Genomic DNA, 27,551 nt, shown 5'->3' with positions numbered 1-27,551 from the left:
CTGGGTCACTGGTGGTGGGGAGAGGGGTGGGATCCCTCACTGACTTTCCTCTGTGATCTCCAAAGGCATTTCTAATAAGCCCAACCCCCAAGGAGTCCCACAGAGTTCTCGGTTCAAAAAATTCCATCCTAGGGGACCTAGAGGATCCACACAAGAGAGGAATAGGCCTCTGACAACTAGACTCAGTGGTACCTGGCCCTTTACTCTTTGATTTAGACTCAACTGTTTACATTACTTCCAGGCCCAGGAGGTGGTAAACTCAGAACACAGATTCCAGCTGTTGAGAAATATACCTCTCCATCTTTCTGTATTCATCTGGTAAAAGGATGATTCCTTCCACAGGACTGGGGTCAGCACAAAACACAGTAGAGCCACATAAGAAAAATAACTTTGTTATTAAGAATATACAATCATACAAAAGTACTTCATAATATCACATTCATAACTGTTTGAGTATTAGCTTGACTGTTATATGACCTGTTATAAATAATGAACAGAGCTATTAAAGTATAAACTAGTTACTGGGAAGTAAAAACAATCTTACAACACACATGGAATTCCTCAGACTCCTTGCTTTGGGAATCTGGCAATGTTGAGATCTCTGAGGGATATATTGTAAAAGGGTCCTTTTCTATGATTTGTCTAAAGTGGCAACATTTGTAAAAGGACTATGTAAGGTCCATGATTTTATGCTTTAACAATGATGGTCACTATATTGTGCTTTTTTCCAAATGGAAAACTATTTTTGACTTGTTACAAAACACACATACTGACTATGCCAGGAAAAAATTCATCAATTTCCCTGAATTCATGATGAATAACTTTAGATGGCTTTATTCTACTAATTTTGTGGCCCAGAATCCTGCAAATAACTTCAGGAAGGTTCCCGGTTGATAAGCTTGCAGAATGAGGTTGTGGTAGCTGTCCCTGTGGGGCAGCATGCATGCGTGAGGAAAGTGAGGGACAAAATACGATGTGTTGTGGGAAAACCCAAGGTGAAGCCTGGTGCCTGGTTATGGAGAAAGTCTTTTCCTGCCTGACTGTGATGATTATTCCAAGGCAAAGCCAAGGTGGGTGGGAACCTCAGAAAGGGAACACAACCAGCCAAGTACTATTCTGCACCTGATATTTGGTGGGGTTATACTCCTTGCTTCCTTTCCTTTAATGCCAAAGAGCATTCATTATTTATGTGTTGGGCTATGGACATATTTTTCATCTTAGTTTACAGTGAAATTTCTTTGGTCAACCAATTCTGAGGCAGGTGTTGGGAATTAACACAGGAAGTGAAAAAAGGTAGCTTCCTCTTTGTGTCCCCAATGCCCAAATTCCTATTTTGGCACATAAAGCTTTTAATTTCTCCATCTGGAACTGTGAAGGGAAGGGTTTTCCTAAACTAAAACACATGCCCTCCTTACTATTTTCAACAGCAGAGTTTTATTACCATTGCTTGCAAAAATTTGATGTCAACATTTTTACTAAAGGGTCAAGGAAGTGTACAAAGGTCTTTCTTGTCCATGAAATATGTAGTGATTTCAGAAAACTGTGGCAAATTTTAACTCCTCTCCCTAAAAAAAGGCTTTTCCATTCTTCCTTGAGCATAAGTCTTATTTAGACAGTGAAGCTTTGGGTTTGCATACATAATTAAAAGCTATATTAGAAATAACAATGTCATATGATGTTTTATCTTTGAAATATATAATCTGGGCATATAGAGTACATACTTAGTTCTTGCAGTAGTCCAGGTTTTGAAAAGCTGAGGATTAATATTCTAAATTGATCTGGTACAGCACATTAAGATTATAAAATACATGTTATTGTGTTTTGCTGGAGATTATTATCTAAATTAATCTCATGAATCCCAGATATTTTTACTTTTAGCTCTTTCTTTTGATATATTTTCTTAGCCTCTGGCCAAACATGCAGTTTGCTTGCATTTTATTAGCATTTGACAATAGAGATTATATTTCTAAACACAGTTTACAGTCAAGAAAAAGCAAAAGGCTCATTTACAAAAATTAAAGGTGGACATAATCATCTCTCATGGAGCCCGTGCAGGTTTCTTTTTGAGCATTCATCCATCCACACACTTTACATATTGTGCTGCACAAGTAGGCAGACCTTAAATGTCCCAAATGGGACTCAATAGCTATTGCACCCATCTCTCCATAACCTGTGGCTGGCGAAGCTATCTGTGAAGATTAGATTTTGGAGAGACTGAGGGGACAGGGGATGACAAAAAAAACAAGCACTTCTGATGTGTTTGCCTTCGACTTCAAATGCTGGCAGTCAGTCACTGGGGATCTGCCGTGATTATGACAGATTGGAGCCAAGGGTTCATAAAAGACCTAACCACATACACTTCTAACTTGGCAGGATGGAAGGAAGGAAGCTGGGTGCTATGGAGATTTAGACGACACTATCCTCTTGTTCTTTAGGAAGAAGACTGAAAGTGGCATACTAACTCAACAATGGTGGTTTTCTTCCAACACAAATGACTTAGGTTCAAAGGATATGGAAAAATGTCAAGTACAAACCTCTGAGAAACATGAAGGGATGTTGTAGGAAGAGAAAGAGAGACCCTGATGTGGCAGTGTGGGGATTATGTGTGAAGCTCAGTGTAAGGGTTCAGATCCTTTGAACAGGAAGATAAGAAGCTCTTCTGTGTCCAGGGAGAAAGTGGACCCCTCAAAATCTGAAAGAAGCCACTGAACCAAGAAACCCCAACAATATAGAGGAGCAGGTCCCATGACTGGCCACCCGTTCCTGGAGTCTGCGAATTCTAAAAAAAAAGCTATGAAGGGAATATGCTTCCCTCTGAGCCCAAGAGGAGCTCTGAGGAGACACAGTAACTCCATGACAGGTGTGGAAATGTACCTTCTTTTCTGAACTTCCCACATTAGTGAGAGAAAAATCAAGGAGAAAGTCTGAAAGACCTGGAATTCGGAATAAATTAAGGAAAAATTAGAGTTTGGAAAGAAAATTTTTGCCAAGCAAAGAAAACCATTTCCCTCCCTCCATAAAAGAGAACTCTCAACAGTGTATTATTCCCAGTATTCTGGCAAGCTTGCTGGCTCCAGACAAAGACTTCTAATGCCCAAATAAAGCAAATTTACCTGCCTCTGCCAAGTTGTTTTCACAGGGGTCCTTGCCCAGCGTTCTCCTGCTCCTCTGCCAATCGCCCATGCCAGCAACCTCTTTCCAATTCACTGCACATTCACTGGCCTGAATTATGGCCCAGTGGCACCACTGGGCACTTGATCAGAGCAGGGAATTCTGCACTTCTTCCCAAGGATCAGCCACCTTATTTAACAAATAACTTGTGATTTACAGAGCAGGACCATGCTTTTGATGAATTAGCTTTAAAATAACCTGGAGTCCACTGTTTTAATATGAACTGGGGAATTTCACTCCCTTCCTATCTTTGAAAAAGAGGATTTATTCCTACAGGTAAAAGAACTTCTCCATGAAGGGTTCTTATAGATAAGCATGGCCTGAACACTTAGCTTAATTGTATATGAATTTTAAAATGTAACAACCTATTTGGCAATAAATATACAGCTGTAATTCTATATTTTCCCAATCTCCACTACTTAATTCTCTCCTTTCTCTAAGTAAATTTGGGAAATGAGGTTTGATAACAGGATGGAATATGTAAAACCTAGTAGACTGACAAGGAAAAAGAATTATCCATTAAGGTGATCTTTATAGCTCTTCACTCCTTTTAACGAAAGAGCTCTAATTTGGATACAAGAGGAGGAACACAATCTTTTTGTGTCAAATATGACACTTTTTTTAAAAAAAGAAGTTAGCCTCAAGCTTTCTTAGAACTCTCCTTGCCATCTTTCCTTTTTTTTTGGTCATGTGCCCAATTTTAAGATGTGGCAAGAGTACTTAGCTCAGAAATCCAGAAGCTCCTGAAAAATTAGGATATCAAAGAAAAGTCCCAATGCAGACTACCCAACGGACTTCCTGCGAACATTGCATACATTCATTATTTCCTCCCTTCTGTCTTTAGTAGGGCACTCTGAAAACAACACTTAGAAGAAGAGCAGTGAGAAGGCAGGAAAAAAGTCAAGGAAATGAAATGTTCCTTTCTAGATCTCCAGTAACTTTTTCTTTAGATGCTTTAATTGCAGGCAAAGGTGCTCCTCTTTTCCACTGGTGTGAACATGTGGAACGTGCTAGGGGTGAAAGTCTCTGGGGGCTCCCAAGTCTCTTGCTTCAGTTCTTCCTGGATAGTCATCTCCAGAGCTGAAGTCCATGGTCTCTGGATAGCTGGAAAATTCCTGAGGTAAAGGGAACTCCTCTGTTGAAGAGTGAGTCCGGTGTCCGAACACCTTTTCCTGCAGCTCAGCAATGTCATTGCGGATGTCAGCCAGCATAAGGAGCAGGAAGTCGAAAGAGCCTGGTGGTCCCTGCACAGTGGGAAGAATCAAAGCTACGATTTACAACAGAATCACCCCGTGGCAACAATGGACTCCCTAGCTCCATGATCTGCTGATCCTGCTGCTTGCTGGTACCTCCCTTCTGTATAACTCTGTGCTCTGGATGTAGTAAGTATAAGGATTATGACAGCAGTCTGGGACACTTGAGGTTGTCTTCTAATTCCTTATATTAAATATCAACATTGGTGATACAGTCACGTGTTCTCACTCCTAACTCTAGGCTATATCAAAGCTGGCAGATCAAAGAGTATGACACTAACCATCCTAGGCGACTTTCCAAAGAAATCTGGAGGACACTTATGAAAATAGTGGAGTAGTGGTTAAGAGGCTGAGTTTCTGCTGGGGTTGAATCCCAACTCTCTCACTTGCAAGGTGTGTGGCATTGGCACTTGATTTCTTTGGGTTTCAGTTTTCCCCATCTGTAAAATGAGGCCAATAGACCAACATCACAGAGTTTCACAGGGTTCAGAGGTCAGGATTGAAGTGACTTAATGCAGGTAAAGGGCTTATAGCATAATAAACACTCCAAAATGTCTGTTCTTTCAAAATAAAATTAAGATGTTTATGAGATGGTTGACTTATAACGGCAAGCTATATGAGGCTGACAGCATGTTGTAAAGACACCAATTCCTGGACTACCAGGAAAGCTCAGAACAAAAAGTTTTCTATTTACTAAACATCCTTCATCGTTATACAGAATAGCTTTAATTTCCATGCAATGCTGTGTGATAAAAATGTATAAACATGTATATATTTTGGGCCTGATACAACTTAAAGGTGAAATTGTTATTACCCCTGTTATGGCTGTTGCTGTGGTGGCTGCCACCTTGAAGCAGCAGTTAACATAGCAAAGCCCTTAGATAGGCATGATATTTTGCTACCACTTGGCTCTCATGATAACTACTTAAAGAGTGGCAGATCATACTGCCCCACTGGTACTGTACAAGTGAGGAGATGAACACCTAGAGATGCTAAGTAATGTCGCTTTGGTCAGAAAGCTAACAGATGGAAGAGGTGAGACCTCCTATCTTTGTGGCCACAGTTGCGAGTCTATTCTTGGATATGACACTGATTTCTTCAGAAGTAGTAGACTTATTTGCATTTTCTATACTGTTGGATGTTACTAATTTCCATTTTGAATCTCTTGGACCCTGCTGATGTATGCAGTTTATTTTTTCTCAGGTCTTAAGCAACCCTGCACATCTTTGACCTTTGTGACCTTTAGGACTGTATTGGGTTACATTCTCAAGTGTTCCAAGTTCTGAAAATCCATTGCTTTCTATTCTAGTTCTTTGGGATATTTTATGATACACTGTATTTGGAAACAGACTTATGGCATACTGGACTTTATAGAATGCACTCTACATAAAGATTAACCATGATAAAAGTAAACATAGCAATGGAAAACAAATTTAGAAAGTAATCAAAACCAGCTGTTAAAGGCTTCCATGACTCTCTTTCTGACCACAGAGTTCTGGTTAGGTGGCTTCTGCTATGAGGACCCACTTATCGGCTCTCATAAGGATAAGAGCTGCATCACTGAGAACATTCCATTGTGGAAGCAGGACAGGTAGTGCCACTTACAGGAGACCCTCTGGGCCCAGGTGCTCCTCTCTCCCCCTAAAAACAGAAAGGACGGGGTTAGTGTTCTTGGACCATATGATCTCCATCACAGACTCTGTTCAGACACTCACCCTTCACAGCCATTTTCCTGCACAAAACAAGTACTGTATTTTGTATCGGAAACAAATACAGGAATGAAGCTAGACTTGTGGGACTGCTTACAGGAACAGAAATACTTGGGTCAAGTGATTTACATGCTGATTTCCCCCTAAGTCATACATTTTCAAAGCAGATCTGACAAGTATTTTCAGGCAGCATGTGGAATAAAAGAAACTTTATGAAGTATAACACACATTGACTTTTTGGGAGCAATAGCAGGAAGCCCTCAAAAGTGAAACCACCCACTTGTATAAAATGGAACTTCTGCTTTGACTTAATAATAATCTTAGAGAAATGGAGATATACAAAGAAACCACCCTATAAAACAACACTGGTTGATGAGAAAAACACATGTATGTATCACAAAACAGAAGTTTATTTAAAATGTATAGGAATCTTATTTGTTAGGCATGGTACTGGTGGTCATATTTGCTTTTAGGGTTCATTTTATACTTTTAAATTGTGTTCCCAGTTTTTCAGATCAAAGTAAAGGTTGAGTATCCCCTACTTAGAATGCTTGGGATCAGAAGTATTACCGATTTCAGTGTTTTGGATTTTGGAATGTTTGCATAGACTGCCAGTTAAGCATCACTAATCTGAAAATCTAAAATCTGAAATACTTCAAAATCCAAAAATTTTTGAGCACCATATCAATGTTTAAGGAGCTTCTGATTTTAGATTTTCAGATTCGGACTATTCAACCTGCATATCTGTGTTTTAGTACTGCTACATGCAACACAGGGAGGTAAATAGTGCTTGTTGAACTGTACTCAGTGCTTACATAGTAGGTGGAAACAGACCTTCAGCTTGTGTGGACCATGCCTAAGTCTTACCTTAGAGCCATCCCTTCCTGGTGCGCCTGGTGGACCCTATAATATACAAGGATCTGGTTTAATGGAAAAGGCATAGGACACATACTTTACCCAACAATCACAGGCAGATTTCTGATAAGATACTGACCACGGGGCCCCTCCGGCCTTGCTTAATGTGGGATAGGTCAGGAGATGGTCCCATGGGTCCCATTGAGCCCCGAGGGCCAGGCTGCCCAGGAGGGCCTGGCATACCAGGGAAGCCTGGGCTCCCCTTTGGTCCTGGTGAGCCTGTAATCAAAGAACACCTCATTAGCTCAAGCCTTTGGGGAAGCCAAGGGATTCTGGAGGAGCAGTGTCCAAGAGTCCTTCAGCCACTTACCTTGCACTCTGCCCCTTTGCTTTCTGAGACTACCATGTAGGTGTCCTGTTGGAATTTTAAACTTAACCTGATTCAAAGTGACTTCCCAATCTTCTTCTCTTTTCATGGACCACAAATCATACTAGAAACTTGAGCATCTGCCAATATTTCCCTATTTCCACAATCTCCTTATCCAGTCAGTGACAAGCTCCTACCCAAACAGTCCCTCTCTGTCTCCTCCGTCACATCATCAGGATACTATCACATATGGGTAGTAACTATCACATCTGGACAGGAGTTAAGGGTACAAGTTGTAGTGTCAGAGAGACCTAGATCTGAACATAGTTGCTTGCACTCTTTGAACCTTAGTTTCTCATCTCTATAGCTCTAAAAAAGCTACTTTACAGAATGGCTGTATTAAATGAGATTTTAGATACACATGTACACAGCACTTAGCATAGTGCCTCACACATAGCAAGCACTAAAAATAAATTTGTTAGGGCCAGGGATTTAGCTCAGTGGTTCTGCCACATGCCTGGCAAGTGCAAGGTCCTGAGTTCAATCCCTGGTACCAAAAAAATAAAAACTATGAAGCACATTATTATGGGCTGGGGATTTAGCTCAGTGGTTCGGTGGCCTACCTCGCAAGCACAAGAACCCAAGGTCAATCCCCGGTACCAAAAAAAAATATTATTAGGTCTCTGCCTTTTGTTCCACTCAACTCTTTATAGATTGTCCCTCTACCTCCCACCAATCTTGTTTACTCCTTACCCATTCTTTTTTTTTTTTCAAGTAAGATCATTTATTTATAACTTCCTTGAGATCTAAAACATATTAATTTTAGGTTACTTTTTTTTGGGGGGGTATCAGGGATTGAACTCAGGACCTTACACTTATGAGGCAGGCAGTAGAACCACTGAGCTAAATCCCTGGCCCCCCCAAAATATATTAAACTTAGATGACTTTTGAACTAAAAGTAAAAAACTAAAGGTTTTTATGAAAAATCACAAATTTAAAAAAATTAATTTTATTGGTACATTTAAGGTGTATAATAACATAATGACATTCACCATTAGAAATTTGTACCTTTACATAATCAATCTTGGTTCTTAGTTTTTCCCCATTCCCCTGCCCTCCCTTAAACCCCTCCACCCTTCCTTATTTACAAAGACTTTGTTTCCATTTTTTCTTCTTATGTTAATTCCATTCCCATCTTTCTTTTCCCCTACCCCTCCTACTTCCCCTTCCTCTTTGCACCTTTTCTTCCTATTTCATATTATCTATTATACCCTTTAGTCCTTACTTACACTTTGTTTCTCACACTAGAGAAACTATTCGGTATTTACACATATGTGTCCTATTTATTTCACTTAAGAGTATTGATTCAATGTGCATCCATTTAACTATAAATATCTCTAGTTTCTCATTCTTTATGGCTGAGTAGTACTCCATGTTGTTTTCATTTGCATCTCTTGAAAGACCAGTGATGGTGAACATTTTTTCATATGTTTATTTGCTATTTCTACTTCTTTGCCTGAGAAATGTTGGTTCATTTCAGATGTCCATTTTTAGATTTGGTCTTTAAATTTGGGAGGTCTGATTTATTTTTTAGTTCTTTATATATTCTAGATAGTAGATCACAAGAAGACCCAAGACTCCACCAAAAGTCTTCTAGACTTAATAAGCAAATTCAGCAAAGAAGCTGAATACAAGGTCAACACACACAAAATCAATGGATTTCCTATACATGAAAAATAGACTCACTGAGAGAGATGAGAGGAACAATTTCTTTCACAATAGCATCCAAAACATTGAAATACCTAGGAATCCACCTAATGAAAGAAATCAAAGATCTCTACTCTGAAAACTATAGCACTCTGAAAAAAGAGATTGAAGAGGATATCAGAAAATGGAAAGACATCCATTGCTGCTGTAGGAAAATCAATATAGTAAAAATGGCCATACTTCCAAAACTGCTATCTAGATTCTATACAATCCCAATTGAAATCCCAGCAACACACTTCACAGACCTTGAGAAAACAATCCAAAAATTCATTTGGAACAAGAACAGACCTAGAATAGAAAAAGCAATTCTATGCAATAAAGACAAGGTAGGGGATATCACATTCCCCAGCTTGAAACTATATTACAAAACATGATACTGGCAAAGAAACAGACCTGAGGACCAGTGGAACAGATTGGAAGATGCAGAAGCAAGTCCAGACACACTTAGCCACCTCATCTTTGACAAAGGAGCCAACCTCACTGGAAGAAATACAGCCTCTTCAATAAATGGTGCTGGAAAAACTGGGTTTCAACTTGCCAAAGTCTAAAACTAGCCCTGTATCTCTCAACATACACTAAACTAAAATCAAAATGGATTAAAGATCTTTTTTTTTCTTTTTTGGTTTTTTTGAGACAGGGTCTCACTATGCAGTTGAGACTGACCTGGAACTCACTATGTAGCCCAGGATGGTCTCGAACTCACAGTGATCCTCCTGCCTCAGCCTCCCGAGTGCTGGGATTACAGGCGTGTGCCACCACTCCCGGCTGATTACAGATCTTAATATTAAAAGAGAAACACTAAACTGGCTGGAAGAGAGGTTAGATAGAACTCTTGAAGACATTGGTGTAGGAAAAGATTTTATGAACAAAACATCAGTTGCCTGTGACCTAGCATAATCGATCAATAGATGGGATCTCATCTTATTAAAAAGCTTCTGCACAGCAAGAGAAATGACCAATAGTGTGAAGACACAACCTACAATGTAGGAAAACTTTTCACAGCTCTTCCTTACCCATTCTTTACATTTCTATATTAATATTATTTCTAAAATTAATCTTATTGTGTAGTTTTCCTAATTGCAAGCCTTTGGTACAAAAGCCTTAAGCCACTGGGCTGGGGTAGCAAACTCTCTCCCCAGCAGGCCTCCACAAATATCCACAATGAGAGTAGAAATGTTGTCCTATCCAAGATTTGCTACAAATTCAAAGCATGTTGTAGGTAAGCATGAGCAAGATCTCACCTCCAGGTTCACATGCACAGCCCAAGCTCAGGATTGTAGCTGTAGTAAGAGATCTGAAAATGTTCTCTATTCTCACAAATCTGGTATGGAATATTAAGTACCTGAAGTCTAACACCAGGGAAGGGAAAGGATGTAAAATACCTAGGTCTCTGCTTCAATTTGAAAGAACTAAAACCACGACCACAATTCTGCCATTGGCACAAGTGATTGGTGCTCTATATAGGGGCTGCCTCTTTAAAGGGGATTTATGCTAGGTTTTGTTCAATCCCCTTTACTCTTGATCCCCTACAGCCACCTTCATTCATTTGACCCATCTACTTACACTCTGTAGATGTTGAAGGTTTTTTCTTTCTACTGCTGTTTCTGTTCTTAAAATTCTTTTCAGAGGCCTACATCAGTACAGCTTTGGGAGTATACAAATTCAAGAATAAACTATTTAACTGTTTGATAATAACTGATGGTATCTGCTTGATAATACTTGCTTGCATTTGTACCAGAGTTTGTTTATACCATTTTGTCTTGGAAGTTAATGGGGAAGAGAAGTATACTGTGTTTATATGGAAACACATAGTTGTCAATGATCTTTTTGGCATGGGCTGGGCTTTCAGTGAAGGTTGGGGAATCCCACACTTTCACTGGGACACAGAATTGGCTGAAACACAGGGAAGGTTCCAAGTCATGACTCACTGGTTCCTCAAGGGTCACCGCTGTGTGAGCTGTGGGGCTGCACCTCTCCATTAGACCTTGAATATCAGCCAGGAAGGATGAGGAAAAAGAGGGTCTGGTTTTGACAGAATTTCTTAAAATACTGTGGTGGAGAATACATAACAAAATTTACCATCTTAACCATTTTCAAATGTGTATTTCAGTAGTAGAATGTACATTCACACTGTTGTACAAGAGATCTTCCCAACTTTTTCATCTGGTAAATGTATGACTTTATGCTCACTGAACAATTCCTCCTCATTTCCTCTGTACTCAGCTTCTGGTAACCATGAGTCTCCTTTCTGTTTCTATTACGAGAGTTTTAGGGCAAAAGCCATAGCTCTGGGGGTCCCAAGAGAGCAAGCTCTGCCACCTGTCCCATAATGCTAATCAAGGAGATGGGCAGTGTTGAAGGGCAGGAAAGGAGATTCAATCAGCATGGCCATGCTGGGAAGCACAAATAAACAAGTTCAAAATCTGTCATTGAATGGCTGGCAGAAACTTTGGGGTTTTACAGAAATGGGAACAAAGGCAAGGGCTGAGGGTTTGTACATCTGGCAGCATAGGTAATCCTTGTCAAGTTGTGGTCTGGTTGCTCAGAATCTCAGGCTGGTTCTGTGAGGTCCTGGGAGAGTCATCATCGCTTGAGAGGACAGTTTGGTTCCCATCATGAGATGATGGTTCCTGCTTAGAGGAGGCAGCCATAGTTCCTGACATGGGATAAATGTTCCTGGCTAGAAGGTGACCTCCCTGAGGGGTGGTCCAGGAGGCTCTGCTTTTCTTGGAATTCAAGCTGACTGCAGGTTAAGGATAATGACTAGAGACTTTTAGGCATTGTACCAGGGCACCTGGAACTGTACAATGTACAATCTGGCAATGAGATGTCCTGAGACAATCCTAAAAATTTGTTACTCTTACCTTGGTATCCTCAGTCTTAAAGGAGAGACAATTAGCTAGGCAAATTTAAGGCTAACAACTTCATTGTGGATACTCCTTAAATGATTAAGAATCACAATGTGCAGAGCTAAGCAGGGATCTGACCCAAAGTTTCAAGGCATTAATAGACAAATATAAAATAAAGACTAAAATGTCAAGTTTCATTCTACTTTTAGTTACTCACTGACATTTGTAGTCTCAGTCTCTAAGACCCTGTTATATTCCTGTGAGTTGGATGATTTTAGAGATCTCATATAAGTGCAATGATAGAGCATCTGTCTTTTAACTGACTTATTTCACTTAGCCTAATGTTCTCAAGCTTCATCCATGTTGTAGTATGCATCAGAATTTTCTAGTTCATGGGAAAATTAATGAAAAGTTAAAGGCAGGCAATATTCCTTCCAAACATGTCTTATGCCTCAATTCTCACCTACTAGTCATGGTTACATCCTGAATGAGTTTATATGGGAAGTGGGAGGGATCCTACACTAATTAAATATTTTACCTCCAAAAGCAGAAAGACAGGCCAGAGACAACATCTTCCTTCTGTTTAATCAATGAACCTCAGAGATCAGCGTATGCTAAGCACATTTAAATGAGGGGTCTTGATACATAAATGAAGTATCTTATATTTAACAGTGGAGGCTAGAGAGCAGCCACCCCCCTCACTACCAAAGCCAAAAGATTCCAACACAGTACCTTTTCTATGTTGGTGCTAAAACCTATGATTTATCACAGGCCTTAAAATGAACTTTTTTTTTTTTTAAGGCAAGAGAAAAATATTGGCTTTCTAGGTGCTCTGATATACCTCAGTGGAGGGCATCAAAAACACTAGAAGTAGGAAGTTAGAAATTCTTCATGTAAGGGTCTAGTTCATTTCAAAATCTCATTCATCAGCAATCCTCTCTGTTCCATGAAGACCCTGTGGACAGCTCTATGCATGTTAGAAACGAGTTGGCAGACTTGGGGAGGACAGCTAGTAAGTCATTTATTTAAAAAAACAAAAACGAAAACAGCCAGCCAATGGCTCCCCTGCTCCTGTAGCTGTCCTTGGTCTAGAGACCCGTGGAATGGCCTGGAGATGAGCTTCATTCAGGGAAGTAAAGCAAGAACATTCTTTTACAGAAGGTGGAGAACGGGCTGGTAATCTGTTTGTAAGAAGAGACCCAGTCTACTTAGAAGCAGCAAGAGGCTGCCTGTATGAGGCATCTGCTCGAGAAAACTCTGCCATAACCCAGAGAACCTCAGGTCTAGAGAATGAACAAAGGAAGAAACCAAAGTCCTGGGCCAGTTCTCTGTTCAGACTGAGACACAGGTCACCAATATTAGATAGAGATTAAGTATTGAAGACACACAAATCCTTTGGGAAAGACTCTGAGCCTTGATTCTTGCTGACTGTCCAACCTTAAACCTAGCCATACCCTTCCTGCTTGGACAAATTCTACCAATCATTTATGTGCAGAGCAAACTCTAAATCCCTGATCACCGAAGGTAACAGCGACTTCTCCTTTCTTTCTCCTCCCACAGTAGAAAGTATCTGCACACTTACTGGGGGACAGGTAGAAACTTTTGTCTTCTATTTGCATTCACTGCCTGTCTCCTATCTTCCCATTTAGAACATCAGGAGGCCATTCCAAACACTTAGCACACTGCTGAGCAAGATAACCAGTCATCAGACAGTCAATGATTTATAATCACTTGCTAACACTGATGTAATTTCTTGATGTAAAAAAAAAAAAAATCCACTGATCTGTCTTCGGAGGGGCTCATGATAAAACACAAAACACTTTGTTTTTTGAAGTTTCATCATATATTTAAATGAAATGATAAGACAATAAAAGGCTGGGGATATAGTTTGGTGTGAAGGCCCTGGGTTCAATCTCTAGTACTGCCAGACAACAAAGCTTTTTTCTTCAAATTAACAAGGCTGAATCTCTAAAACTATATGCTGAATTGAAGAAGCCAGATAAAAAGAATGCAAGCTGAAAAATCCTACAGACATGTAGTACTGGAACAGGTGATGCTACAGTAAAGGAAAGCAGATTACTGTTGCCCAGAGCTGGGGATGGGGGTGCACTGACTGCATATGAGCACGAGGGGACTTTCTGGGGCAATGATGTCCTACATCTCGATGTAGGGTGTTGGTTACAAGGTTGTATAGATCTGACAAAATTCATCAAATGCTATCTTACAATGGGTACATCTTAAATTATAGCTCAACAAAGTATACTTATGAAAAAAAAACTATGTAGAAAGATCTAACAATAAAGGCAATTGTGTTAATAAGGGAAGATGGAGAGAGAATTGAGGAGCAGTGGAAATGAGGCTGGCCACGAACTGGTAGAAGTCAGTGATTATACCATTTAATTTTATATGTATTAGAAATTTCCCAGCATGAAGTTAAAAAATAGCTTGGTGATTCTCTCTTAAAACGATCTTCAAGAATCATGTATAATGCCAAGACAACTACCCTTTCCTCCCAAATTACTATTGGTTTAAAGGGTCCTTAGGCTGGAAAGCCTAATTTCCCAAGGCCCTCTCAGTGTACAAGAGGATGGCAGCTCCCTGGTCACCTGCTTCACTTCTTATTGATGGAAGCTGGAGAACACCACCTGGATCCCACAGAACATGACCTCTTGTGACCTATTCTGGTGATGCTATCAGCCTCCTGGCCTCCTCTCCACACTCACCAGGTGGACCCTGGCCCCCAGGTAGGCCAGGAGGTCCTGGAAGGTAGGCATTTGAGGCCAGAACCTTGTTGCCAGTGATGTACTTGCTCAGTTCAGCAGCATTGTTGGGGAGCAAGGCGATCTGCAAAGAAAAGGGAAGAGAAAGCAATGACCCCACGACAAGGGAGGTTGTCTACAAAGGCTACAAGGTATTTTCATGATTTTTCTTTTAAAACAGTTAGTTAGAGCTCCGAGGGACTGTAGAGATCCTCTTCCTAAGTTCAAATGCCTCCCAAGGAAAATAATGTACATGAGCTCTCTCAGCTGGTTTGCCTAGGTACCTTTGAACTCATTATCATAATTAATACCATCTATATATTTCATACTTTCAATTTGTTAATCAACTACTGTATGTTTTAAACATTCATTACTTACCTACTATGTTCCAAGCTCTGTGGCTGGTTCTGTGGTTCCAATGGTGACCAAGACACGGTCTCTGCCTTTTAAACAGTACTCGGCCCTGGGAGCTAGGACCAAGAATGTGGTTGACAGTTCATGCCCACTTTCAGGCTGGCTTCCTGTATCAACAGGCAGTAGTGATTGTGATGGTATTAAAACATGTCCACAAGTTCTATGATGCTCCTTTTTTCAAAGGTAGAGGCTAATTTCCCATCCTTAATGTGGACTGGACTTAGCAAGCAGCTTCTAATGACAGAGGTGACAGTGTGCAGCTTCTAAAATGAGGACTAAAGGGCACTGAAGCTTCCACCTTGCTCACTCTTTTGGACCACTCGTTTAGGGGAAGCCAGAGGACTGAAGGAGTAAATGACCTTCTCATTCTTTGACGTCAGGTTAACTGTGTGAAAACTCAATGGCTTCAAACTCATTTTCCTCACTGGCAAAAGGGAAGAGCAACATCTACCTCTAGGGCCATGGGGTTTCAGTGGGGAAATGTATGTCATGTGCCCAGTACCTGGAATGCACTCAATTGAAAAATGGTAGTGATAGTCTCCTTCCCTCTAGGAAGGTAATTCAGGGTACAAAATCTGATGGAGAAAGCACATTTATAGGACTTACTCCATACTGTGGGGTCCTGTAGGAACCAGGCCTCCCTGCAGATCTCCAAAGCATATTGCATTTGTTCCACATCCTCCTGGACAAGATTCTGTTTGGGGACTTGGCAATGCAGGCTCAAGGCAACATATAGCTGATTCCATCCTTACCCTTGAGAGTGCTTTCCACCTTTAGATCTGAGATTTTGTAATCCCCCTACGACCAGAAAATGTTGTCTAGTGGGATCTGACACCAGCACAGAACACAAAAGTAACAATTCTGCATGCTTCTGCCTTTGAGGCTCTAATCAACTCTGAATCATAACTTTGGGGAAGAAGAAATGTACAGTAGAATGTTGATGTGAACAACCAGAGTTTCCGTTAATTGTCCCCTTCCCAGGAAAGTCAGCACTTGTTACCTCTCACTCCTTTCCTCAGATTCCGTCCTGTTGCGACTACCTCCTCCCAGTCATGTGCCAAGGCAAAACAGTGAGGCACATTCCATGGAGCTACCTGAAAACCCCCGGGATGTAAGGGCCTAACTTCAAGATGGAAGACCTCCTTATTAGGCATGAGGGCAACTGGCTTGATAGTAACAAGTGGGGAGAAACAAATGACAATCACAAGATCTTAAATCTCCCAGGTCCCGGGCTCGGGGGATCACACAGGGGACTAGGATACAGCTTCTGAACTTCAGCCATGCTGTACCATGAATGAGTACAAGTAGACTTTAAAAGGTCTACCATCAGGGAAGTTCTCATTAGGCTTCAGAAGGTCCTCATCTCCTGCACAGTGTCTGTTTTGAGCTAGGAGGGTTGGCCCTGATCATTCACAGCATTTCCATGACAAAGGATAGCTGTGATGAAGACTTGTGGCTAAGACTCCACTCCCTTGCTGGGTAGTGGCTAGGTGTGGGACCTTCTTGATACAGGTTGAAAGCTAATGACTGTTCTTAGTCACAAAGGCAGAGGTTCTTGCCAGAAGAAATCCAATGTTATATAAAAAGAATATCATTATATTGTGTGGTTTCCTTTGGCATCCACCTTTACCTGATACATCTTAAGGAGGATGATTTCTTCTGGTTCCTTTGTAAGTTGTCTGCCCTAATCCCATACCCCACTAGCCCCTTAGTGAAGCATCTGAAATGTTTACAATATAAAACCATGGAGTGTCTGGCTGTCCTAGAGTTAAGAGGGCCTATTTCCATTTTAGCTGTTCTACCTGTCCTATTTGGGGCAGAGATGAGTCCTAGGCAGAAGCTTCCTCAAGAGGGTTTATGTCTTCCCATTTAAAGTTCCAACTAAATCCAGGCTGCTAAGATCCATTCACCTCAGGGTATAAGGATACTCTGGGAGCAGGAAGCTCCAGGAATTTTCAACTCTGTCTTTCTTGAGGACTATCCACAGGAAACCATTTTTTTGTGGTAATGGGGTTTGAATCCAGGGCCATCCTACTGAGTTATACTTCCAGCCTTTCTGTTTAAAATTTTTAATTTTGAGGCAGACTTGCTAAGTTGTCTAGGATAGACTTGAACTTGTCATCCTCCTGCCTCAGTCCCCCAGAGTTCTGGGAAAGGTACTAAAATCGCTTGGTGGGGAGAGCCTTGAAGATCTTTGAACTAAGAGATTCCCAACCACCCCCTGTCTTCTAGATAGGAGTTTGTTCTCTTTACTTGAAGACGGAGTGTTCCCCGAAAGACAAGGAATGGCAGGCAACTACCCTGTGATCATTTCTCAGAACCCAATAGAGGTGACTAAGCATTGGAATCTGGTGCAACGTGAAAGCCAACTTTGCACAATTTCAGTTCAGGGATCACAGTTCAGACACCATTAGGACATGACTGTGATCTGGGGATTATTTAAAATAGTGCTGGCGATACACTTATCACAGCAATAGACCACTCTAACCCACAAGTGGGTATCTGGAGTCCTGGAGTGAACCAGTAAGGGAAACATAAGTGAATCTCTACCAAATACAGGCTAGCAAGTCAACACTGGCAGCTGAAGAATGATCCAATTTTATTACCTGCTCCCAGCTGAAAAACTGAAATGTGGATCCCATCTGTGGGCTCTGGCAGATTTGCATTAAAATCTCAGCCCTGCTACTTTCTATCTCTGTAAAATGGGGAAGGAAACAACCATCTACAAGGGCTGCCACAGGGTTTTTGTTTTTTGGTACTGAGGATCAAACTAAGGACCTTGCACTTGTGGGGCAGGCAGCGGCACCACTGAGCTAAATCCCCGGCCCTGCCACAAAGTTTTAAACTGGTGCTGTCTTTATCGTGCCTGGGCCAGTGCCAGCCACTGTCCTACACAGAACAGCACTGGTCTGCCTGGGTTTGCTTCTGGCTCTGTTCCCAGCTGTGTGACCGCAGGTGAGTCCTCTTACACTTCCAGCTTTTCCTCTTCATGTCTACCGTTATGAAGTTTGGACCACATGACCATACCTGTGCAGTACTTAGCAATTTTGCAATCAGGGCTGGGATGAGAACTGCAGGTGGCAGGGCTCTGTAGCTGCTCCCCAGGGCCATTCTTGCTGGGGTTCCTCTCTTGTTAAAGTTACGAGGTAGCCAGTAAATGTTGATCTCAGCATCCCAAATAACCCAAGCTGGGGAAGCACATTGGGCTCCATTGAGCTTCTATATCAAGTAAGTGGGGTGAGTGGAAAGTAAAAGTCTCTGATGCCAGGTGTGTGTGAGAGGAAGGCTGTAGTAATGCAACCTGAGTCTTCATTCTCTTGGGTTCAAGTAATTGAATTAAGAATATTGTTATCTCATATTAGCTTTGTAATGGCACATGTAGCTTACTGTGCTGTTGGCATGAATCAGTGAGATGCTGCCTATAAAGCATTTCAGAAACAGTGCTAATGGTTAACGTTAATTACTTATTTGGTAAGCATTTATAGAGCTCTTTCTAGGTGACGAGCACTTCTCTAGGTCCTTTATAAATGTCAGTTCATTTGATCACTGTGAATATCCTATGTGGCAGGTATTATCATTATTACTCATGTTTTTATAGGACTGAGGCCCAAAGAGGTATTCTTCCCTAGGGTCACACAGCATGTGGCAGGGCAGGAAGTTAACCTTAGCCAATCCGCTTCCAGATTCCATGCTTTCCATCATTACACCAAAAAGCAACTCTTAATATTACAATACTTGGCAAAAAAAAGATCCACAGTCACTTTAGGATGAATTAGTCTTCCCCACAATGCTGAGAAGACTCATCTACAGAGTAAGTAGATCAAGGCAGCAGAGGAAACTACAAGCTATTAAGAAGCCATATATCTGCCTGGCATCGAAGGTAGCACTAGAGTGAGCAAGTGCAGCCAGTAGGCTGCAAATCTGTTCTTAAACTATACTGACCTCTAACTTCTCATGCCTGTCTACCCGCTCTGTCCAGCCAACACCCACTGACTTACACTATTGACTTGCTTTCCTAGTCAGTAGACAGTAACAGTACCTGAGGCAGGTCTTTATTCCATTCTGTTTTATGTTTCCTCATTTCCCAGTTCCCTGCAGGGCACAGCAGATGCTAAATAAACACTCCCCGAATCATTATTCCACTCACCAGGGAGAGAACTACTGGTTTAAGAGTGAAGAGACCCCTGGCTCCCCAGACAGCCACCAAGGGAGGGAGAACATACCAAACAGTCAGCCTAGGACCTACTAAATCCAGGGACTCTGAAGCCACCCCACTCTCAATCTTTGCTGTAGGGACACAAGAGACTTTAAAAAGATTCAACAGGCTCCTTGGCTCTCATTTTAGTTCAGTGCTCCAACAAGACCAACATTTATTCAAAGTTAAATAACCGATACTTTATCTATCCCCAAGTTGTCTTACGGAATCACCTTCTTTCAATGTCACAGAAAAAAATGGAACAAGTAGATGCACTGGGTTATGCATTCCATTTAAAAACTTTGTACTGGAAAATAAAGCATGGGATCTGGAAACCTAAACAAACAGACAAACATATCTCAGTAAATTATCAGAAATCAAGCACCCCTTTAATGAGTGCTCAAATTAACAAATACACCTTTGCTAGCCACTCCAGATCTCCTTATCCTGTGTCCCATCCCAGTTTCCTTCCCTTCTTTCCCAAATTAACCACTATTCTGATTTATAATACTTCCTTTTTGTTCAGTACTGGGGATTGAATTTAGGACCTTGTGCTTGCGAGGCAGGCAGCAACACCACTGAGCTGAATCCCCAGCCCTCTTTTCAAAAATTTTTTATAAAGTAATTTACCATTCAACAATATGCACCTAGGTACTACAGTTTAGCCTTTCTCATTTAAAAATAATACATTTTTAAGTTCCTTGTTTCTGGAGATTCCTACTTCACCTGTCTTTTCTTTATAATTTATCCCTTGAAGAACCCAGGGCATCTGAAGGGGAGTGTTTCCCACAGTTGGAATTCTGCTGACTGTACACTCATAGTACTGTTTAGCATGTTCACACACCATTTAATACTGTGGGGTTGGCCGTCGTCCAGCACACCCGGTACTTACTTCTTGGCCAGTGTTTATTTGGGCAGATGTCCTAAGTTTTTTTGGGAACAGAACAGATGGCACTGCTAGCACCAAACTGATGTTAAAAGCAACTAATGTAATGACCCAAGCACCAGCACAGAAGTGACAAGAGTCTGGATATAAAACTTCTTTATAAACTGTACAATGCAACACATTCCACCAGGTACTTATAAAGATGAGTTACTCCTCATTATGTTTCACGAATGTCAGCATTAACTCAGGAGTGTCATGATGCATGTGTATGGAGAATCTGGTGTGTAAGACAGAGCAATTCTGGTCCAACCCAATTGCATGAGCATTACTGGAGCACTAATAGGGCTTTGCGGATTTTTAGATAGATCTACAGCAAGGTTTTTAAGGGCCACAGGTGTCTTGATACAAGCTTTTAAACTTCTTTTTGAATATTTTTTCTTTGATGGATCATAAAATTTTACACAGAGGTTAAGGGAAAGCCGAACTTAGCAGGCAACTTTCAAAACATCTTGTGACATTTAACTCCGCTGTTCCTAAAGACCACTCCAACTAGGGAGAACTTCCCCTCACCTTGTGGATTATTTCTAGCAAAGGAAAGTGAGAGTAACTTAGTTTTACACCTTGAGGCATCAATCACCTGCCTTCTCTAAGTCTCGATCCTTTAAACTGTGAAATGCAAACTTGATTTTCTCATGCATTCTCTTTTCGAGTTCACTCAATAAATAACAGCATCCATCAATTCAATCCGAGCTTAACCTAGAGATCTCTATGTGGGATATATTTATTTATATCCCCCTGTGTTTTTACTGGCATAAAATACAAAGTTTTCTGCCTGGTTTCCCAATCAGATCACAGGCTATTTAGGGTCACATCCATATTCTTCTCATGTTTATACAATACCTATATATTTGTCTCTACTAAAGTTGATCATGTCTAACGAAGCATAAGAGGCCTACAAAGACACTTTTCTTCTCAGACTGTTGATTTGCTTGTTTAACAGGTAGCTGTGGTTCTCATTAGGGGCCAGCAGCTAGTCTATTGGATGTGGAAAAGAGATTTTTGTCTGTTTACCCTTTTGCCTTTTAGAAGAACTGGTCACCAAAGTTAAACAGATTATATACAACTCTTTGATCTACTAAGAGACTTGAGTTGAAGCAATTAAATAAACAAACCATCAAGTTTATGCTTCATCAGTGTAAGAGAAATTCCAGAGTTGCTGACAGGCTAACAAATGGACTGACCTCAGGTATATAAAGACAAGCTATCTAGGTCCAAGACAGTCACTTAAAAAATTAGGTTACCAGATCTATCACAGGGTCCTTACTCACAGCATGACTGTGTGACTCAAGGCCTGGCATTCCATCAGGCACCCAGGAGCCTTTCATAGAGCAAGTCAGTCCTCACCCTTGGTGACACAAGGTACCCACATAGCTGCTTCCCTACATGCACCTAGCCCAAAGTGCAGATTGTTATTTTTATTTATTTCATGAGTTTATTGGTACTTTTTAGGTATACTGTACAGTTACATTCATCACTGGCATCTTGTACCTTTACATGATGTATATTGGTTCTCATTTTTTTCCCCATACCCCTTCCCTCCCTTCACCCCCTCCACCCCTCCCTATTTACAGACTTTGTTTCCATTTTTTCATTTTCTCATATTTTTTTCTTTTCCCTTCTTTCCTTTCCCCTGCCCTTCCCACTTCCCCTACTCCTTTAGCCCGTTTCTTCCTATTTCATATTATAAGTTTTACATTTTGATCGTTATTTACACTTTTAGTTTTTCATACCAGAGACACTATTCTGTATTTACAAGTGTATCCTATTTATTTCACTTGAGTATGGTCTCAATATGCATCCATTTAGCTATAAACATCTCTAATTTCTCATTCTTTATGGCTGAGTAGTATTCCATTTTATAGAAAAACCACATCTTCTTTATCTATTCTCCAGTTGATGGGCAACTGGGCTGTTTCGAAGTTTTAGCTATTACAAACTGTGCTGCTATTAACATGGGTGCACATATATCACTGTGGTATGATTCTTTTATTTCTTTTGGAAAGATACCCAGCAGAGGGTCAGCTGAGCCAAATGGGACCTCTAATCCTAGTTTTTTGAGGCATCTCCTTATTGATTTCCTCTTAATTATTAAATGTGAAAAATAAAGCCACTGAAGAAGGTCCTAAGTCCACAGAAATTTAGAGAGTGAATGCTCTCTATTGACAGGACACAGATAAAGTAAAATCACGTAGGCCTGCTCTGGGTTCCACATGGCTGTATATTCATTTCACAAGAAAGTGCGGTGGTCATACCACTCCTCTCTATGTGCCTCTTACTAGGGACTATTTTGATAATCACCTCCTCAAGTCTTTTCCATCACTGTATTTGGTTGCCCTTTAGATGGCCAGTTTAGGAGTGGGAAAGCATCCTGAGTCCAGACCCAGTTGTCATTAACTGAAGTGAATGCTCATACAGGTTATTTATTTGTATATGGACCTTAGACTTCCCTGTACTTCATTCGGCCAAATCCTCCTTTCATTACCCATCACTGCTCGCACATGCTTGGCAGTACCTTCTGTTTCAGCTGCAGCACTGTCTGCTTCATCTGGTGGAATTCCTTACATGTGGCACAGCAAGTCCCAGCTTTCCCCATGTTCTCAGCCTTCTCCTCGTGCCCTGGGAAAGGAGGAGAGTGAGTTTTGTCTAGAAAGCTGCAGGAAACTCAGACCCAGAGCAAATGCATCAGGAAGAGCTGTCCTGTGGCAGGGCAGAATATGGGAGAAATTAGATGTTAAGGATGTTATACTCCTCAAGTCCCTACCAGAATGCCGGGTCAGGGAAGAGAGGTGAGAGACTCCAGCCTCTCTTTGGGCTCAGCTGTTCCTATTTAAGCATCCCAAATGTGTAAAAAAAGTGTGACCAACATCCCTTTTATCAGTGCCTTTCATGTGTGGAAACAAGAACCATGGTGCTTTTATCAGAAGACAGGCTCTAGAAATCTGACATTATTTATTGTGCCCTCAAAAGGCCAATGTTCATATCTACAAATATCCCCAAGCTCAGGCAATGGGACTCACAAAGCTGACTTCATCACTTCTGACCATCTCTGTCTCAATGGATAGCACACCTGGGTTGTATGGGGCCAAGAAGTGGAGATAGGGTTAGGGCTAGAAAGACAGAAGTGTTATGAAAAGCATGACCAAGAAGAACAGAGAGGGTCAGAAGATGACATTACCCACCAGTCTCCATTTCACTGGAATGGATGAATGACCAGGCTGGAAGAGATGGATGTCATTAAACTGTACTTAGGTACAACAAACCTAGTGAACCTGGAGCCTGTGTTACCTTTCCATGCAGGAACCCAACATTTTCTAGAGTCAGCACAGCCAAAGTTGCATAAGGCTTCATTTTTCACCATGAAATACACAACTGATACAATTCCATCTATCTATCTCATCAACTATCTCTCACCCATCCATCTTTCCCGACTTTTCTGTGTCCATCCATCCATCTTCCCTTCCCTTCCTCCTATCCATCTATAGAGAACCTACTATTAGGCTTTGTGTGAAGTGCTCCAAATATAAACAGTATGAAGAGACCACTCTTCACAATTTACAATTAAACTTTCTCTTAAGAAGCTAGCCATGGTGGCAGAGCTAGGTCACAATGCACAAGAGCTAGCCCATTTTTGCCTTTCTACTTCTGCATACCTAGTGTTATTTCTCAAATTGTTGTGGTTAAGCAATTTGAAAATTTCATAATAGGATAAATCTCCTCAAACAAGTTTTAGGCACTATTTCAATTGGACCATAGAATGTTAGAACTGATGAATCTTTAGTTCCATGCCTATTGCTGATAAGGAAAGTAAGAACAAGAGAAGGACATACACTTGCTTTGGGTCTCCCAGAAGTGGAGATCAGGCACTTCCGGGGCCCAGTTGGCTCTTGAGAGAGCAGGTGACATAAAATGAGCCTCCTATTAGAAGTTCTGTTGAGAACTCAGAGCTGTCTGCAGGCTTCAAAGAAGATGCTCTACAGAGCCATCCTTTGCCTGGAAAGGTCTTTAATATTTTTGTCCCTTTGTAGAATTATCACAAGATGGAAAATCAAGATTAATGTTATCCAAAAGACTTGAAGATCCCACTGACACTGAAATGCACAGCAGGACAGGAAGTAGTATGGGTGCTGGTAGATTCAGATGATCAGGATTTGAATCTAGCACTATCACTAAGGTTGAACAGTACTGTCACTGCAGGTTGGACAAGGCATCTGTTCCTTCAAAGGTAAAATGGTAATAGCACCTGTCCCTGGGATTGCTGTAAGGAGCCAATGAAATAAGATGTGTAGGTCACAGAACAATGCCCTGCCCATGTCAAGTGCTCCACACATCATACTGTTATTAATATTATTTATTGTTACTCTTTCTCTACACAATTGGAGATGTGTGGTAAGGTACTGACATTATCCTGAGATAATGAAAGTCTGGGGCTCTCAGAGGGGTTGAGGATACATAAGGACTCCCATTTTGTATGTACAGACCTTAAACACACAATTTATCTGAAGTGGTGTCATCCAATTGCCTTGGAGTTGCAACCTATTTATAATAATGTCAATATAGGACTAAAAGTAATCTCACACACCCTATATTAACAAATCATTTAGACACCTAGGTTGATGTCTCTCCTCGACTATTTTGAGTCCTATTAATGACGTGGCCCTGTGTGTCTGGGAAAGGTCTGGTGAGCAATCACCTGATTTTGTTCCAATAAGGTGCAATATCATTAATTAGCCACATGGGGGCATGGAGCTCTAATTTTTACTGACAGTGGTTTATACAGATTATCAGAAATCCAACACCTTAGATAGCAGTAGCTACAAATCTTAGAAAAAACAAAGAATGTTCCTTAGATATTTCACTTGGGCAGTGTCATAAGTGAACAAAGCATGTTTTTTTCAAAAGTTGAATTGCGGATTCATACTCTGATGCTGGTGCTCTCAGCTGTGAAGGCACATGTGTGTGTGTGTATAATCCACTGCTCTCACCCACCTGGGGGTGGCATCGAGGCAACAGTACCAGTATTTGTTAACAATCCCCAGGTGATTTCAAGGTTAAGAACCACTAATCTATAGATTAGTGGAGCTTGAAAGCTATATGAAACACCTGGCTGTTTCTGACACTTTGAAGTATAGTTAAGTGACACTTGGGATTACGGTCATGTTATCAGAAAATAAACAAAAGTTGAAAAATAAAGACTAGTAAGCTAATGACTATGGAGCCACATTTCCTTACTTTGTCTCCCCATCTGTACTACAGACTCCCTAGGGTGATGAGACTGGCTCCAGCTCCAAATGTTCAAAGGGGGGAAAAAATCAAAGTGACTGAATGTCTATTAATCACGTCTGTGGATTGTAACCTTTCAATCATCAGAGGCCATCCCAGCCCCATCTACTCCAGGCCTTTGTTGAGATTTAAATTCCTCTATCTACAATGTTAGAGATACTAGACAAGGGAAAGTTTTTAAAAAACGGAAGAGTGAGAGCTAATTTTAGATTATATGTGTTTATACTGAATAATCATTATATCTTCATAAAAATGATAGTGATGAAATACCGGGCTTATTAATTAGCCAAAAGCAGTCTGAACTGCTTATCTGTCCCTGATGTTCCAGAAGGTAGGGCTGATTTTGCCCCTAACATTATTACTATGGCCAGATATGTACTTATTCATTGTTTAGATATTGTTGGAAAGTTCTCTGCTTAGGTGTCGAAGCTGGACATGTTTGCACGTCTCAGTACTCATATAAAGGACAAAAAAAAAAAGCAGGACTGTGTAGTGACAAAAGGATACAATTTTTAGCACCCAAACTTCTTTGATAATACAATTTTCCCCAGGACATACTGGACAGGCAGGAAACACCACACTAATGAGGACTAAAAATAGCACAAGATAAAAGTAAATACAAAAATCATCCTTTCCTCCTCTAATCTAATGTTATATCTTTTCCCCAAAGGTTAAAACATACAGATACTCTTGTCTAAATCCAAAGAGCCTTTTGAGGCCTAAGTGAGAGGCCTTGACAATTTGATACTTCAATGCACAACCATTATAGGTGTTCATGAAAGATTAACACAAAACAGCATCCCCTGGAAAATGCATTTCTAAAGAACTGCATTTGCCAACTGAGACCCTTTCCCATGTCTTTTTTCCCTTATAAAAACCCCAACCACTCCCAACCATGTAATTCCTCCTGGAAACTTGATGGCTATCCCGCTTGACAGCATACTTTGTGATCCAAATTAACTGTGTTTTCCTGTATTCCTTGTTTATGGTAAACTCTTTTCATCACCTGTGTCACTGGCCTCTGTACACTGTCAGGCATGGAAGATGGCACAGGGAATCCTAAGGTTGGCAATCAATCCTAAGGCTAAGAAACTATTATATAAGATCACACCAACTTTCAAAAAAGATTTCAGAGGGCAAAAGGGTCTTCAGAGCTCATGGAATTTAACCCTTTTGTCTAAAGAAGAGGAATGAAACCATTTACATTGATGGGTACAGCTGATAACTTATCCTTGTCATGTTATCATGTCATTTTTCCTGTTGGTTTCCTTTCTTTCCCCCATTTAATTGCCTGCACTACCTGGTGAATTCATTCTGTTGGAGTTCATGGAGTTGGAGTCTTTGTTATCTCTTTTTAGCATGTCCTTCAGAACATTTTGGTGGTCACAAATTTGTTCAGGTGTTTGTCATGGAAGTATCATATTTTTCTATTCATTTTGAAAGACAGTTTTGCTGGGTACATCTGAGTTGAAGATTGTTTTCTTTTAGGGCTTGAAATACTTCACTCCAATCTCCCTGACTTAAGGGTTTGTGTTGAGAAGTCTGCTATAATTCTGATAAGCTTTCCTTTATGAGTGATTTGCTTCTTTTCTCTAATAGTTTTTAATATTCTGTTCTTGTGTTGAGTTTTTTGAATCCTGACATATGTCTTGGGCTGTTTTTTTATTAATTTTTTTTAATCATGGGTAATTGGAGTTCTATATGCCTCACTTATCTGTATATCAAATTCTATTTCCATGCTTGGGAAGTTTTCTGCCATTACTTCTGTGATTTGGATTTCTATGTCATTTGAGCTATCTCCTGATTTTTCATTGACTCTGATCAATGTTATGATATTTTTCTTTGCATCATCCAGCAGATGTTGGATTTTTGTAGTCCACTGGTATTTTTAAGAAATCTTTGGGCTGAGGATTTAGCTCAGTGGTTCCACCACCTGCCTTGCAAGTGCAAGGTCCAGAGTTCAATCACTGGTACTGTACTATATAT

General features: G+C 40.7%; 1 protein-coding gene across 4 annotated transcripts in view; it reads right to left on the bottom strand.

The window, feature by feature from the left end:
- Nucleotides 1–466: 466 nt before the first annotated feature.
- The window catches only part of Ccbe1 (collagen and calcium binding EGF domains 1), a 257,178-nt gene continuing 230,093 nt past the window's right edge, over nt 467–27,551 (bottom strand). For 3 of the 4 annotated variants that reach the window (XM_010603380.3, XM_033757364.1, XM_010603382.2), the window contains 6 exons: nt 22,798–22,901; nt 14,695–14,815; nt 7,128–7,267; nt 7,001–7,036; nt 6,030–6,065; nt 467–4,415 (listed from right to left, as the gene is read on the bottom strand). In XM_010603380.3, coding sequence (XP_010601682.1) covers nt 4,182–4,415; nt 6,030–6,065; nt 7,001–7,036; nt 7,128–7,267; nt 14,695–14,815; nt 22,798–22,901 — 671 coding nt within the window. In that variant the 3' untranslated portion in view covers nt 467–4,181. Of the gene's footprint in view, nt 4,416–4,705; nt 4,865–6,029; nt 6,066–7,000; nt 7,037–7,127; nt 7,268–14,694; nt 14,816–22,797; nt 22,902–27,551 lie in introns of all 4 variants that reach the window. The other variant, XR_004514768.1, reaches the window with a different exon arrangement.

Source organism: Fukomys damarensis, unplaced genomic scaffold, assembly GCF_012274545.1.
Source record: "Fukomys damarensis isolate Sample0158 unplaced genomic scaffold, DMR_v1.0_HiC HiC_scaffold_30, whole genome shotgun sequence".
Classification (NCBI taxonomy): Eukaryota; Metazoa; Chordata; class Mammalia; order Rodentia; family Bathyergidae; genus Fukomys; species Fukomys damarensis.
The sequence above is the reverse complement of the archived record's forward strand: the minus strand, read 5'-3'. Positions and strand labels throughout refer to the sequence as shown.